At 46.0% G+C, this 17,013-nt stretch overlaps 1 protein-coding gene across 2 annotated transcripts; it reads right to left on the reverse strand.

The window, feature by feature from the left end:
• Window positions 1-1,978: 1,978 nt before the first annotated feature.
• On the reverse strand, window positions 1,979-10,918 carry LOC146182050 (uncharacterized). Of its 2 annotated transcripts, none has more exons than XM_084575593.1 (4): window positions 10,734-10,918; window positions 6,123-6,230; window positions 3,545-3,723; window positions 1,979-2,342 (listed from the first exon to the last, which is right to left on the reverse strand). In XM_084575593.1, exons 1-4 carry the CDS (start codon window positions 10,825-10,827, stop codon window positions 2,262-2,264), a joined length of 462 nt encoding a protein of 153 aa, XP_084431719.1. In that variant the 5' UTR covers window positions 10,828-10,918; the 3' UTR covers window positions 1,979-2,261. The 2 variants fall into 2 exon arrangements, with proteins under 2 accessions (XP_084431719.1, XP_084431718.1); XM_084575592.1 differs by having other exon boundaries at window positions 6,123-6,233.
• Window positions 10,919-17,013: the final 6,095 nt, after the last annotated feature.

Consider the following 17,013-nt stretch of genomic DNA (forward strand, 5'->3'; position numbering starts at 1 on the left):
TCACTTTGCCATTGAAATTCTGAAATGGAAAGTAGCGAATATCAAGCGTTTCAACATGTCATTATTGTGTGTATGAGAAAAAATGAGGAAAGAAGCTGACAGTATCCCTGCAATCAAAGTTTGCATTCATCAATGCGAACAAAATAGCTTTGTGACGAGAAATACCGCTCGTTACATATCATTCGAAGTTTGATTTAGTCAATAGCTGAACCTGAACCATTGTGAACTCTAGTAAAATCCTCAACTACATGAAGCAGGCCAACGGCAATGAAAATATGAAGCATAATTTGTTCAATGGTGCAAGTAGAATACGAAAACCCAGCCCATTCTATGTTTGGTAAATTGAAATCACCACTCGAGGTTAGACTATCATTCCTCTTTATATGGCACTCGATACATATTTTTCGATTTAACAGCAGTTCCACGAGCAGCTAAATGGTCTGTAAATGTTGCGAGCATTATTTTTGCAAAAATAAAATAACAGTGTTCAGTGTAGTAGCTGATGTCTTCACGAGGCGATGCTGCGAGATCAGTGACAACTTTGGAAAACAATTGAAAATTAACAATGTTTGAAAATCTCAAGAATGCCGTACTGGTTGACTGCAGTCACAGCGAGTTTGTTTTATGGCAATATAAGTCTTAGAAAGGTAATGCGATAGCAGTCGATTACTGTTCTGTAATCTTATGTTACTTTTCGGGAGCAGTAATTGAGCATGGTAATGACTCACATTTAGGAGTAATTGTAATTTTAATCGGTTACATATTTTATTGCAAAAGCAATACTGCTAGCACTTCGAGCCTTTGGCGTATGACCGTGTGACGTCACGCCAGACCGAGAGACGGGGCCTCAGCTCGCGCCAACGGATGGTGGCGGCGAGTCCATACACGGCGCTGTGTCGCAGCCGAGAGAGGGCGCTCGCTGTTTGTGACGTCAAGCTAGGAGGATAAATGGGGCTGTGGCTCGGCTCCTCGCAGTAGTCGGGGCGCAGCCTTACGGTATGTCGGATGATGCGTATAAGGCGAGGCTGGAACGATCTGGTGCAGCCAAGCGGCGGCGCCGTGCTGAAGAACCGCCTGTCTACGCTTGGCTCAACTAGGCGTAGCTTGAATGTTTAGCTGAACTGGTTGGTGGTCTATGTATAAGCAGGATCAATCGCTTTCGCAATTCCCCGGGCTTAACCAAGTGGAGTCACAGCAAACTTTTCATGTAACGTATACAACAGCGCCAGGAGGTGATGTGTATCTCTGCTTTTGCGTTGCATTTTTTTTACGCTGATGATACGTTAACTGTTTTTCATGAGTCATCACTTTTTATAGTATCAAATCGTTTCGTTCACAGGCGCTATGCTCACGTCATTTTGCTCTCATCATGCTTGAAGATCGCGGCGGCCGAATGGAATATAGATCGCCTTCATACAGGTCAAGGTTTCGTTTTACCAATATTTTTTTATGTGCAACCACGCTAGGCGCATAAGTATATGAGTTAATAAAGCGCCTTTTTCGATGAAATACAGCCATTTTGGCATCACTAATTTCATTTCTAATGCATGCCGCATGATCTCTCAGGCCCTATATATTTACGCAGGGTCCTCCAGGAACTGGTCACACCATGCATGCCTTAACATGACTTGCGACGAAAGACGAGGCTAAAGACGCGGTTGCAGAACAATGCTTGGACAAGTAGGCTAAGAACGGACAAACTTCAACGCCGAAGTGATAATGCTGAATATTCTGTATTTTACGCGTTCTCGTAATATGAAAATAATTATTCGTACCTCACATTAAATAAAAGATTTTTTAAATAGTGGGTAATGAAAACAGATATTATATACATATATGTTGGTATTGTATTCCAAGATTTCTGTGGAAGGTTCGAAAAGACAAATGCCCAACATAGCTGAAGCCAGATGCTGCTTCCTTTTTACTATTGAGCGTGTATGCATATTTGTATTTTGTTAATTTTGGTAAAGTATGTTAATTTATTTATTTACCCTAAAGGCAGTACAAGCATTTTAGAGGTAAATGGCCGCAAACAAATGCGAAGCACACAAAGTGGAAAAGCAACAACCACTGCCGTTCAAGAAAATAAAAAGTCCTTAGCTGAGTAGTACAACGATTATCAAATGCACAATTTCGGCATGTGTCGTGTGTTCTCCTGGCAACATTGTTGCCGCTATACGACATGGATGAGCATATTTCAGAGTTGCGCCGAAATGGATTTAGTCTTGGCTGTGCTTGTGACGTTTCGTTTTCAGCGTGGTTCACTCCAGGGTCAGCTTGGTCCGTCCACAGGCGAAAAGAGCCTTGTCGGTTCCAACTTGCACCCAGTAAGAGATCTCGTCCTGCCGAAAGGCAAAAGTACCACAGATTTCGCACAAGTCTTAAATTACTCATCGTCGGGAGCTCGTACACTTGGGTCATCCGGCTATAATAGGACAAGCTAGCACATTTGACAATTCACTCAAAGGACAAATACGCACTTGACGTCGCTTCACAGCGATCTACAGCGCCCGTACACCAACAGTAAAGGTCACATAGTTCCTACGATGCGATCGGCAAAGATAGCAAACAAATGTCGACACTATTGCAACCTAGACAACTATTCGATTGTGTTTAAAGAAATTATGTTTTCAGAAGTTGCACTTAAGCGTATTCACCAAACTGTTATGCTCAATACTGAACGAGCTAGTGTGCGAAGGCTTTGCCTAGAATCGCGGACGGAGCTTTCGGTTGCATAGCTTTCAGTTCACACCATAGAGTTTCTCACCCTTACCTAGAGGGAAAACTGTGCTGCCATCTATGGGAGTTTATATGGAGTTTCCAAACGACCAGTTCAGCTACCATGGGCGCTCAAAGCATCATGGGCCGGAGAGCTACCGAGTGCAGACCTACAACTTTTGGCCAAAACTAATGCAAAGATAAACGTTGTTCTACCATAAACAATGTTCTAACATTGTTTGCGATTATAAATTTTGTGATTATAAATTGCAAAAAGAGAGAGAAACAGCATGTCAGTGTGAGATTTATCCAATATAAGCGATGGCTCTTTCTTCTATTGGCTTAGTTTTGAGCAGAACAAATACCAATATTCTGCACGTAATAGACACACTTTGAAAGAAAAAAAAAACGTTTAGGAAATATTTATGGTTGTGCAATCACTTAAGGAAGTTTTTAATGGCCATTTCGGGAAACAAAACCCTTTTATTGGCGATGTCTGCTTTTGCACCTTCGCGACTATGGCTTTTGCGTTCTATGTACGCACCTCGAGATGATGATGTTGGTGAAAAAGAAACATCATAGTAACGCCCCTCCATGCACCCGAGAAAAGCCGACTGTCCCGCACCAAGTAGCACACCGGCCCATGATTCTTAGCGCACCCATGGTGGCTGAAGTGCAGCGCCCTCAGCTTTCCTTCTAGTTAGTGTAAGAAACTCTATGGTTCAGTAAGAAACTCTATGGTTCACACAGACAGTGCTCGGTAGGGAGTACTCGGTACACTTGAATGCTCGGAGAGTGCTCGGTAGACAGTGCTCGGTACACTCACAGAAGCGAAGCTACCATCCGCAAGGCCGAATCCGTACGATCCCCGGAAGACCTGACCCTTGGTGACGTTGCAGGGAAAGTCCCGGAAGTGGCAACTGACAGTCTGCCCGATCTGGATGACAGTGGTGTTGGACTGCTGAATCGCGCTGGTGCTCAGAACGACGACGTTTGAGTCAGCATCTGCGTGAACGAGAACGTAATGGCAATCATCTTCAGACAAGTCATTCATAAAGGAGTTTTTCTATTGCTCAGCAATAGCCCTGGCGCACCCCCCTTTCTTCTAGAAACAAATGGTTGGTCCTGCACGTGAAGCCACACCGACACGACCCGACCCACCACCTACGACATTCAAAGCTCCTCTCACCACTTATCCATTACCACCCTACAGAAGCCCCCCTCCCCCCCCCCCCCCCCCCCCTCGCCTTTTGTTTGTACATTACGCAGCAGTGAAACAAAAAGGCTGCGGTGAAATGAAACAGGGAGACGCGATGGAGGGGCGATTTGCACAGAACAAAACTGTAAAACCAACATGCTAATACAGAGTTGTCACATCGCACTCTATGACCGCGCACTATAGCCTTTCCTGCGACTGCGGTAGTAGTAGTAATGAATAACGGCAGTGATTCCGGACAGTTACCTCACATATATACGTGTAAGTTTCCAGAATACTGCCGGGAAGTTGTAAGTGCCTGGTGCAGGTCAGCTGCATGGCAAAAACGTGGATTTGGCTCAGGAGTCATACCTGAGCGGTGATTGCGGTGATTGCGGCTATTCCTTGCATGCCCCGAAAATAATTTTTTTTTTAAGTCTGAAACATATACAGTCACGACGGCCTATTATAATATGTTAGAAATTTTCCATGGGCATTTTTTGAAAGGTTGATTAAAAATACGCTATTGTATTCATGGAAAGAAAGGGTACAGTAATTGTCGCGCCGTCGGGGGGCACCATGCAGAATCAGGCCGTAACGGAAGCGATGAAGGCAAGAGTGAAAGCATGCACAAAGAAAAACGAAGTACACTGTTGTTTTTTGCTTAGTGCCTCAGTCGCATTGTAGTGGCTATGGCCAGGATCCAATTCTTCGTTCTCGAGCTTGGTAGCCGGACGGCATGGCCCCTGAGCCAACACGTCAAACCTGGCTTCAGACAACAACCGAGACCAACGTCCAAGGATTGAAATCTCTATTGGCTGTCGGTAAATGAAGCGAAGTGTTTTTCTTCTAGACTTAAAAATTACAAGGGTTGAACGCTGCTGAACCAAATATGGAGTGCAAGCATTAGCTGCAGGTGACCGAGCGTTCTGCTTCTTCTCTTTTTCTTTTTCCTCAGCCCACATATAAAGCCCCGCTTTAACCAAGCCGTATGAACGTGCCTTAGTGGCCTATAGGGGTAACGTGAATGCCAGGGTCCCAGCAGGCTGATTCTGATATAAGCGTCCCATGGGAAACGAGAGACCCAAATTGGCAGCTCCTCCCAGCCCACGTGGGGTGTGACGTCACAGCGTCACATGGGTAAGACGTGGCTACCGGCCGCGCTACGCTGAAGGCTCGAAACCTAGAGTAGTAATGCTTTCACAATAAAAATTACAGATATGACGTAATCAACTAACAAAAAGTTAGGCAAAGGTTTAACCCCGCTAAACCTAAGTAACCAAAAGCGCAAGCTTTAAAGTTCAGCCTGGCAAAGCTTGGCTAGACTTGGTTGTTGCTTGATGGTAGTGACTGACGTTTGACGAGACGGTCTTCGCGTTCTTCTGAGATCTCGCGGCCACGTCAGGCGCCAGCTACCGCCTGCCAGCGCCACGCTCGTGCATGTGAAGCACACGCCGACCACAGCACTGGAGAAACGCGCAGAAGCTGAGCAATGACGTCAGTGACTGTACTATTTGTTGGTTTGATCGTGTAGTGTTTTACGTCCCAAAGGGCTATGAGGGACGCCGTAATGAAAGGCTCCGGAAAATTCGACCACCTAGGGTTCTCTAACGTGCACTGACATCACACAGCGCAACGCGCACGCCCCTCCGTTTCGCCTCCATCGAAACGCAGCCGCCGGCGGTCGGGATCGAAGCCAGGAACTCGGGCACAGTAGTCGGGCATCTTAACCACTGCACCAGCGCGGCGGGTAGTAATATTTGTATTTTCCAGTGCCTCTGCCCACATTCCGCGGTTTTTCGTCGGACGTCGCCAAACAATGCTTTGAGGACTGGTAGCAAGCGCTTCCATGTGGAAAATGTACCGGTACCGTATATGACGTCGCTATGCATTCCCCACCTGGCGCCCTGCGCTGCGGAGAGGCCTGAAAGCGACGTGGACCAGCGATTACGTCACCGTTTCAGATTACATGCTTTTCCTGCAAGTAGCACACATGGACCCATTTAAGCCTGTTAAGTTATATAACCTTCATAACTGCCATTTAAGGTATGATAAGACACAGCAATGACTGATGTCCGTGTTGGTGAACAGTCCTGAGAGTTCGAGCTCCATGGAAAGTAGGCCACGAATAACAGATACAGCTGTTGCATTGCCCGAGAATGACCATTTACTGTTCGTAGTTGTGTATACGCTGCTGAATTACACTTACTCGCTTCAGCGAAGAAGGTGACGTTGTAGCGTTCGCCCCTCCTGATTACGCAAGGATCGCTGTCACAAGGGTCGATGGTGAAGTTCCTGAATCCAGGTACTGCCCTGCCTACTGCGCAGAAGGGAAGACATGAGCGGAAAGTATAGGTCTCGAATTAGTTCCTGTAGAGAAACGTGCACATTTCAATGAATATTAACTCTATCACGTAATAAGTGAGCACAAAATATCGATGTGCTGCCTAAGTATAGCCCCCCCCCCCCCCTACTTTCACACACACACTTTTTCGTTTTCAGACACCAAATTGCTGGAGTGCCATTTAAGTGCTTTTGATCACCCATCATGGACCAGACGCGACAACCATTCCATGATGAACACCTTTGGTGAGTGGAACTCTAATTGCTTTTAACAATTAACCATGCATAATGAGATGATATTCTTTGTGCATTGGTCGTGGTGGCATTTTTGGAATGACACATTATTAACAGAGCGGAAAGGGCAAAGAGCAGGAAATAGATTCAGGAAAGAGCATCGATCATGAAAAAAAAAAAAAGAATGCAGTGGTTTTACGGGACAGCTTTAAAGGTATCGTTCTCCAGAAAAACATTTCCTGTGATTTAGCTAACCCGTATGAACATGCCTGCATGGCGTGGGGGTAACGTGAATGCAACGCTGCTGTCAGGCTGATGCTGATATCACTCTTCCATGTGAAAGGATATAGGCTCGAGTTGGCTGCTCCTGCCATACGCAATGTCTGACAACCCGACGTCCAGTTATTGTTCGGCCATATCAGCTGCCAGCTGCCGCCTGCCGCAGACCCCACCTACACCTATGGACACTGACGCTGAAGGCTCGGGCTGGCTGGCGTAGTGAAGTTCAAAATTCGACCTCCTTTGGCGTTGTCGACGTTGTGAGTGAAAAGCCGCGGGTATGGCTCCGGAAAGTTATAGCTGGCAAAAGCCATTATCTGCACTGCCTGGTCGTCCGGTGGTGCGGCGTCATGAGGCCACATTATTACGTGGCCGAATTTGTTGGTGCTGCCAACTCGGGCTTCGCCTATCGGATGGGAGGTGCCACATATCCCTTCTATCTCGAGTTAGACGAGGTCCCCTAGGCGACGCAAGCACATTAGTGCGGCTTGGTTAAAGCAGATATTTATATTCATATCGAAAGTTCTTTCACAGTGTCTTGCAACTGTATGCTAAAGAATATGATATTTTATTGTGCTTCTAATGTGCATTTGCGGGGCAATAGAGGTACTTATTGGGCGCGAGCGCCACCACTGGAGCGAATGGCGCTAGTGTCGACATAGGGGAGAAAGTGGGATCACGTAACTCCTCTTACTGCTGCGGAAGCAGACGCTCGATTGAATTTGTACATTTTAAAAGCTAATAGACGCGTTTATTTCTGTAGTTTGGATTGATATAGAGCACCAGCCTTGCACTTTTTGATCTTGTAACGTTACTGAGGCTGCTGAAGTTTATTAAGTTGTTGCTACGGTCCGTTACTGCTCTGTAACCGGGGGTGAGCGAGGGAACCCGGCGCAAGCTCCCATTGCTACCCGAAACATAAGCTCACAGAATTCTCCTTCGTTAATTAAAATTTGAAAGGGCAAATCAGCGAGTGATCACTCTCCTGATGTGCGCTGCAGACATTTCAGCGAGTGACATTTTGTCCAAAGCTGGCGCTAAATGTTGGGTGAATGGCAGAAGAAACGGCGCGTGCGTTTTAATTTGCGCTTATCACTTGCGAATTCTAACGATACTACTGCTGGAAGGATGGAAAAGATGCTGGCTTCATCATGGAGCAGTACCTTCCTAAAGAAAGGCGGGATCGTGCGAAGGCCAGAAGGTCTCAAATTATTCTGAATTAACACGTTGACACGGATGTTTGACTGAAGTGAACTGGAAGATTCTGGCGCCTCGGGCAGCGGTATGCATGGTGAGTTGTTTCGCACAGCGTCTCCAGTACTGTAGTAATTTCAAATAAAAAAAACTGCAACTATTCACAGACACGATCTAAGCATACGCTGCTCGATGCAACTTGAAATGCTCCCACACTTCCACACCCCCTCCGAAAGGAGTTGGAACTCATACTTCTACGTAAACGGTCACAGATCAAAAGAAACAGCCTTCCATCATTAAAATAAAATTGAACAGAGCTTAAATTCTGCAATCCCCGTCAATTAATATCTTGGGCAAGACCATTCAGGAAGACTCCAGCAACAAACTCACATTTCAAAGCTAACCACTGTCACGGATCAAATTGTAAGAATGATGCAGAGAATCGGCACGAAACTACTGCGTATCAAAGAACAAGATACCACCCACATTATCTACGTACTTGTTCTATACCGAAGTATATACGCCGCTCATTATGTAGTGCTTAAGCCACGTATATAGATTTTCAAGCCTACCTTTCTATTTTTCCTGTCTAGGTCATCAATCATTATTTACAGTTCATCCCTCGAGTGCTTAGCAAGGCAATGCCATCAGCAAATCGCAGATTACTGAGGTATTATCCATCTGCCTTTATCCCTAACTGCTCCCATTCCAAGTCTCTGAATACTTCGTCTAAGCAAGCTGTGAATAGTACTGGGGAGATCCTGTCTCCTTGCCTAATACCTTTGTTTATGGGAATTTTGTTACTTTCTTTATGCATAACTATGGTGCTGTGCAGCCACTATATATATCTTGCAGCACTTTCACGTACGGCTCGTTTACCCCTTGATTTCGCAATGCCTGCATCACCGCCGAGGTTTCTACTGAGTCAAATGCTTTTTCGTAATCAATGAATGCTATGTATGAGGGCTTTAGGAGATAGGAAACGTGCAGAGTGGGTCAGAGAAATAACTCAAGTTACCGACATTCTAGTGGAAATTAAGAAGAAGAAATGGGCATGGGCAGGACATGTAGTGCGAAGAGAGGATAACTGATGGTCGCTTAGGGTAACAAACAGGATTCCAACGGAAGGAAAGCGTAGCAGGGGGCGGCAGAAAGTTAGGTGGGTGGGTGAGGTTAAGAAGTTTGCAGGGGTCAAGTGGATGCAGCTGGCACAGAACCGGGTGAATTGGAGAAATATGGGAGAGGCCTTCGCCTTGCAGTGGGTATAGTCAGGCTGATGATGACGATGACTATGATGATGATGATGATGAAGCCACGTAAGCAACGAAAGATGGACGCGCTAATTCGCAAGGCAGTCGAGCAAGCACTCGCCCTGCCACAAAATTCTTGTAGCGCTGGGCATCCCCAACACTCAGGATGAGCTGCTGGGGCACATCATACAACACAAAGGGAAAGACTACTCAACACATACGTACTGAAAGACAACTACTAAGGAGGGTAGAATTCACTGCATAACGCGCGAAAGTAACCCTGCAAGACATCCCCCGTGGCCATTGACAAACCATAAAGGTAGCGTCCATCCCGCGCAACAGACACCCAGAATCTAACAAGATAACGATCTAATAGAGAACGAGAACTAAACAATTATGAGTGAACGGTCCACACTGACACGGCGAGCTATGGTTTCCACAAATGAAATGATAACAACGTGCATAGTAACAGGACTTACGGTGAGCTGTCCTAGTACATAACAAGCTAAAGAAATTGCTATCACTTTAACTATCTCGCACACAAAAGCCACCACTATATACAGTCATACATTATCTTCAATCGCATGCAGGGCCCTTCTCTCGGGAATAATCAACAGGAGAGTTGTGCGCCACTGACACAGAAAAGGACAGTCGTAATGAAGCGAATGTTAGTACGCTCTGGATTGCAAGGTTTGGCTAACCGGATCCCACAAGATGCACGCCGATGACAATACCAGGCATTTCATTCCCCTGGTCACACTCCATGACATAATGCAGCATTACAGACTCATCTTCCGAACGAACCCACTGGAATATGAATAGCACAACTAGAACAGAGCCGGGTTAATTGGAGGGATATGGGAGAGGCCTTCACCCTGCAGTGATTATAGTCAGGCTGATGATGATGAGACAAGAAACTTTATGGCGACAATTACAGACGGGAGTTTACCCTCTCTCAGCACGTCATATTTCCCGTGCAATAAGCCCGCGCTGTCCTTACTGTGTACGGTAGCCCATTTACTTGGTATGAACTTGTTAAGACGCCAACAGCGAATACATATTCCTCATCCGTACACAAGACCAAGTGGGATCTTGAAATGTCCAGCTCAGACACAGGCGACAACGGGAACTGGCACCGAGGGCTCAGCAGGCGGCAGCAGATATACTAGAGTCCTGAACTGAGGACTCCACCCGCCGTTAAATATTCTGATTGAATAAAAATTCTTTTTTCCACGTTTTTGAATTGCAGTTCTGACTTATATTTTCCTTACTTTGGATTCTTCTATGCGTGGCGCATCGCTAACCAAGCGTTTGCAATAAAGACGTTTACTGACGCAGCTATAGTGATGATAATGACGACATTTCTTATTACACGGAAATGTGCAGTTTTCTTGAGGCCTGCACTGGCTCCGCCTATGTCGAAGCGCATGCTGTCGTGCTTTTCATCATATCTGATCGGGCTTATAGCATTTCGAAAGAGCAATTCGAAATTTGATCCCGGAGTTTACGCTCATACTTACTCGCGCACCCCTCCATAGGAACGGCCCTCTGCGCAGCGCAAGTCGCCGCAGTCACAACCAGGACAACACCGAAGGTCTTCGCAAAGAGATCCATCCGTTTTCTCGTGCTGTGTGCCCGTCCCGAACGGTACCTCGAACGGCTCTGCCGCCTCTCTAAAGCTGCACACCGCTTTCATTGCTGAGGTATGGTGGGGACCGCAGCGTGGAGGACACAGCTGCTCCCTTACCATAAAAGGCCGCGCCTTTTACAATCACCGGACACCAAAGAGAGAAAGAAAGGGGTGGATCTAGCGAACCATTGAAAGAAAGTAACAATAGAAGGGGCGAGGGAAAGCTGGTCATGTTTATTTTGTCTGCACTCGTGACTCTGCTACATGGTTCCAAGGTTACTTACTCCTGCTCCTCTCACTACCTGTCGTGCAGATGCGAATTTAGCTGCGCCTGTTCAATGGGCCGGCAGGCAGCAAAACAGCGCGAAGCAAAAAGCGCGAAGAGGGGACAAACCACAACCTACTGCATAATGGGACAAACGAACGAGCATCGATTGCGTACAATGGTGCCAGTTGTGTCAGTTTTCCTTTGCTGGTATTCGCGTTTTGTCGTACAGCTACAGGAAGAGGACAGAGTCGGGCGATTTGGTTTCTGTTGGAAGATGACGAAAACAGCGCTCATTCTGATGGCTGTACCTGTATCAAACGACGAAAACAGCGCTGATAGACGGGACGTCCCGTCTGTGAGCACAGTTTTCGTCGTTTGATACAGGCACAGCCATGGAAAGTATCCGAAGAAACAAAATTTTGGTATTAACTTATTGACTATACTTTAAGTTTTGTATGCCAAGCCCAGTATGCCAAGCCCAGTATTTTTTATCCGTTCTAAGTAATTTCCCTATGCGCTTATAATATGTGAAAGACGTTTTCGAAATTAGCGGAGAAACAAGAAAATTCGTAATTTTCTGCTATTTGTTTGTTCCTTTTCATACAGCTTGCGCCTGTACAGCTGGTTCGGCGGAACTTCCGGTTCATTCGTGGGGTTGACCTTGTTTCCCTCATTATTATATCTATTAGGAAGAGCCCGATCAGGTTTCCGTTAATTCGAATATTCGATAAACTCCACCGTGGTGGTTCAGTGGTTGGCACTCGACTGCTGAACAGGAAGACTCGAGTTGCTTCATGCAGCGTCTGCCGCTTTTTGATCTAGGAGAAAGGCAAGATGGCTGTGTGCTGTAGAGTCCCAAATACCCGCAGCCAGATGAAATACGTCACGCTGACGGGTTATAATGGAGTGACATACCGCATTACATGACAAAGAGCCACGCTGATTGGTCAGAATAGCTTAACATACGTCCACCATGACGTGACGCAACACTCCGCGTTGAAGGATCTAAATAGTGTACATCATGCATGACATCATGACACCACGCGCCACGATTATTAGCCGGGGCGCCAATCATTGATTGCTACAAAACTGCAAAAGTAGCAATACGCACCTCTATCCGGAGTTACTAAACCTTCCGTCTGTAGGAGAAGGAAATTGTGTTCATTTAAATCTTGTGCGAGAACACCTTGTGGCCCCATTGGCTGACGCCTGCGCTGCGTCCTAATCGAGCAGCCGTTTCTGCTGGTCAGCGTCATCACTTAGTGGATCCCATCGCTCGAGGGAACATTGGGGTTCTGACGAAAGGCCCACATCATGTGATATACAAGGTGGCTATCTTCCAGCCCAGCGTGAAGTGGGCAGAATGCAGTGTTGCATACCTGCTGGACATTGGCATTTCAAACCACTCTACCTATAATTTGCCCTGAAATCCTATTATCGCATGATTAAACGTCCGTTATATTTCCAGCAGCAATACGTTACACAGATGGAAGCCGGAACGCAGTGTAGCGCAAAGGTAGGCTATACAGGCACGACTGCGTTGTATACGCTGAAATCACTTGATCGCATTTTGATCGAGCGGTGGATGAGATCTCAGTTTGAGGGGTGTGGGTGTGACAGCTGACAGCGGCTCCCTAGGAAAAAGCGAGCAAGTTGTTCCGAGGGGCAAGTAATCGTTTAAAACTGCATGTCCCGTGGACAAGAATACCGGGCGCGGTTTATTCTTGTAGCAGCCGAAGTGCGTCGCTCCGGTGATACCAGGAAAGCAAGGATACCCTTAGGGCGAGAAATAAGCCCACTGAAGAGGGAAGAAAAATCTTTATGTGCTAAACATGGTCGCTAGATCTTTTAAAAGTGAACCTAAAGTGGCATCGTAGTCTCAGCGTTTTCTAGTGTGACTAGCTGACCTACACACGAAAAGCACGGAACCAAAATATTATTTATTGTCGTATAAGATGGGTATTAACGAAAAAAGATTAAGATGTAAAAGTCTAGGTCCAGTCCGGAAGGCTGAGGAGGTACAAGCCCGCGGCCAGGCCGATCCATAATAATCCATCTGCATAATAGCTCCCACGATTTACAGCAGGTGGTGTTAACGGCGAGAAACTTCGGCACGTCGCCTAAAAGCTGCTGGAGACGAGGCAATAAGACATTCATAATTTACAGTGGTGTCACCACTGTTGTCGGTGAGAAGCTAGCACATTCGAACCACGATATCTGCTAAGATATTTAGCAGCGCTCTCTCCGTTTGTTATCACATGACGAAACTGTTATCTTTGAGTTTTGTGACCAACGAATGGGGCCTTCTCTCCTCGACTATGTCACTGCCCCTTCCAAAAATTAAGCTTCATGACCATTCAGGTTCGAATCAGATGTTCATAAATCAATCATTGGCTAGCCCAACGTCTGCTTGCCAGTGACGTGGCATTTCTGCACAAAAGAAAGTCAATAAACGTGGCGCCTATGCGCTTTTCGCCATCCACTTTTAAAAAAGGTATCGTGGTCTGTCTGAACTACTTAAGATAAAATACATCCCCGCCATAGGATCTGATGAGACTTTTGGTTTTGTTTTGTTTGAAATATGGTCGCCAGAGAACGCGCAGTGCTGTATATAGCTATAGGGTCTTAAATTCGCGTGTTTGCGGTATTTGTAATGAAGATAGGCTGCAAGAACGCCCCTCTTTTTTCCATTTTCTTATTTATCTTTTCTTGCTATTAGAGAGATTTAGCTTACCGTGATCCGAGATCCGCTACAGTGATCCGCCACCACATGTTCCACTGCGCATGTCCAGATCTCCTTGATGTCGATAGATGGCGCTACATACTTGATGTCGGCACATAGACCTGTCGCGTCGAGACCAATCAGCTTGTGCCCACGCGCAGTAGAGGGTCACGGTGGCGGATCACGGGTCATGGCAAGCTAAATCTCTCTATTATGATGGTTTTCAACTTTGTAAAGGAAAAGTAAGCAGTGAAGAAAAGGAATGTGGATTTACGAGCACTTTTGCTTCTCGGACGAAGTGACCGAGATGTGCAGCCAGAAAAACTGTCAACGTAGTGCTCGGACGAAAGTCAAACACAAGCTGTGCGGCGGGGCTGCTAGTACAAAACAAACAGAGCGAATCATTCCCTCAATAATACCGGCTGTACAAGCAGATGCCTGGCGCAGAGTCGCTGCCTGCTCTCCTCGGAATTGTCATGCAACACGAATCTATCAAATGACTCTCTCCCCTTTTTTCTTTCTCTCTGCTCGCTTTATTCTTTTTCAAAAGGCGTACATCGAATGCAACTCATTCTTTAAAGCAGGTGTACAAAGTGGTGTATATGTTATCCCCGTAACCGTGACATTGCAGAGCTTTGGACAGCAGACAATAGAGCATTCGAACCCGTCTGCTTCATTGTACTACCGCGTACAATTTGAGCTAAAATTGCCACCCGCTGCTGTGAGTCAGTGGTTTTGGCTTTCGGTTGCTCAAGCCAGGACCGCCCGATTAAATGTCGGTCGAATTAAGATGGCGGCGCAGTGCAAAATGCACCCCGTATGCTGTGCGATGCCAATGCACGTTGAATATTTCGCAATAATTCCGAAGCTATACACCTCCATCAAGACATGTCCATTCGTTAGGCTTCGATTTGGTTTGGTTTGGTTTGTGGGGTTTAACGTCCCAAAGCAACTCAGGCTATGAGAGACGCCATAGGGGAGGACTCCGGAAATTTCGACCACCTGGGGTTCTTTAACGTGCACTGACATCGCACAGCACACGGGCGCCTTGCTTTTCGCCTCCATCGAAAAGCGAGGGATATCTTAAACTACGCGTATACACTAACTAAAAAAGCGAGCACGAAGTGCACGGTGCAAGTCCTATAGTTCACGTGAGTATGTATAGAGCACGGGACGATGAACGCCAAATGCCGAAATTCCAAAATTGATAAAATTGGAAGAACAATTACATCGTTTAATCCCCGCTACCACTGGCTAATTAAGGGGTAAACTGACCGTGGCTCATGCCATTCTGCAGTGTGTATCTATGGAAGCAGTTAATGCCAAACAGCAACTTTTGTCATTTGTTAATAAGTATCACGTATGCGCAACAAGTGATAGCGATAGCTGCTCTGCCCTTCGACGTATATCGGTTTTTCTTACCTCAAGAACTGAAGTAGCGCAGCCTTGACCCTATCCGCTCCGTATCACACACATCCATTATCATGAATGAGACATATAGTTCACACCCAGCTTCCGTTCCTATTAACAGCGACGGAAAACTGTTTAACTCAAATAAAACCTTTCATATAACCTCAGATACGAAATGAAAAAAGAAAAAACGCAGAACTGCCACCGCTGTTACTTCGTTAATTATTTTGCTCGCATGGCCTTCGTCTTGTTGGACACCTGCCGACAGTATTGTTTACATAATATCTGCATGACTTAGCATACAATAGAACAACGGCAATTTTTATGTTTCTGTGTTCTGCGGCCGTTCAGTGTCTTGTAAGGCGCTATATTACTTCGTGTTGCGAGGGGCCTCTTGCCACGCGTCTTCTTTCGTGCTTTGCTTACTGTAGTATACGGGGTGTAGGCCGAGGCATTTTTTTTTTCTGTTATTTTTCAAAAGCCTCACCATTATATTTGTTTCAAAGTTCATAATATTCTTTTCTTTGTGGAGCAGGCTAGCGTATTGCAAACCTTTTCGTGAACATTCCAAGACGTTTTCCTTTTTTCTTTCACAATTTGTCGGGCTTGCTTTCATTCTATAACATAACGATAAAGAGGGACAGCAAAGCAGCCATAGCTTATTCAAGCTAGAACTCCGAACCTTCTTCCCGACATTTTGCTTTCCTCTCCTAGAGGTAACCAGCTGAAAGCCCATCAATTTCGGTATACGGTCCGAGACTGCGCTCTCTTGTGTGCTTTCTTCTGTCCGCTATTTCCTTCGTGGTGCGATGAACTCACCATATCGATGGAGCATTTCTCCAACTGTGTCTTCGTGGGTCGCCAATGGCGTCCACAGCAAACGAAATGTACAGCACTGAAACTATAGGTTTCTAAATATGCTACAGATTTGTGACAACAATTCATGCGTCTGTACTTGTGCTTGAATTTTACTACTGACCGCTTCAGTCAGTACAAATCTTCTCAATCAAGAATATGTATCCTGACATATTTTGTTTTGCGGCCTCCGGCTGAACGATATTTTCAAAGATATGCCCAATAGCTATGATGAGGAATGTATAGGTTGTAAACGGAAAGGACTCGCCGCACAATTGCGGCAATCGGTATCAATCAACATCGACATTATTGAAGTGCAACTTGTGTGATTTATTTATATATTTGAGTTTAGAAGGTTTTCCCGCCCAGATGAAAACATTCAAGCGAATTATAGGCAGCTGGCGTTTGCTAGGAGCCGCCACGATCGCCTAGCAAGCCAGCGCCACCTTGCGAGCAGCGATGAGAGTACTGCAGAATCGTTCCGGAGCGGCCGGCGTATAGAGGCCAGGTGTAGTGCGAGACCAAAGGCATCGCAAAAGAAAGTGTCCGACAAAACGACTATTTCGACAGTGATTTATGCCTTAGCGGTTTAGATTGCTTTTTATTTTATTTTACAGAGGCAATTTAAAATCGGTGCGGGCTTTCTTGAATCAGGACGCGTATATGAAGTGAAGAAGGTGATGTCCGGCTTCTCTGGAAACACAGCAAACTGCACGCCTCCGACGATCAACGCGCAGCCGCACTTCCTCTTAATAAACACATGTATTAGATAGGCTTACAGTTCTGGCTGCTTTTAGAGTGTTTTCGCGTGGCCAGTACGGCTAGTGACGTATAGCTCGCATAGCTCGTATCAGTTTTATAATATGGCGACGCGGCATAATTTAGATGTCTCAATTGTGCGATACTCGAACTTCC

Source organism: Amblyomma maculatum, chromosome 8 (genome assembly GCF_055883805.1).
Source record: "Amblyomma maculatum isolate TAMU_Amacu chromosome 8, ASM5588380v1, whole genome shotgun sequence".
Classification (NCBI taxonomy): domain Eukaryota; kingdom Metazoa; phylum Arthropoda; class Arachnida; order Ixodida; family Ixodidae; genus Amblyomma; species Amblyomma maculatum.

Bases quoted from the DNA above. Each gene is read 5' to 3' on its own strand.
- LOC146182050 (XM_084575592.1), bottom strand. From the start codon at position 10,827: ATGGATCTCTTTGCGAAGACCTTCGGTGTTGTCCTGGTTGTGACTGCG. The intron at 3,724-6,122 runs GTAAGTGTAATT...TCGTTCACGCAG, and splicing joins CACCTTCTTCGCTGAAGCGA to ATGCTGACTCAAACGTCGTC. The intron at 2,343-3,544 runs GTGAGTGTACCG...GCCTTTCGGCAG, and splicing joins CGGATGGTAGCTTCGCTTCT to GACGAGATCTCTTACTGGGT.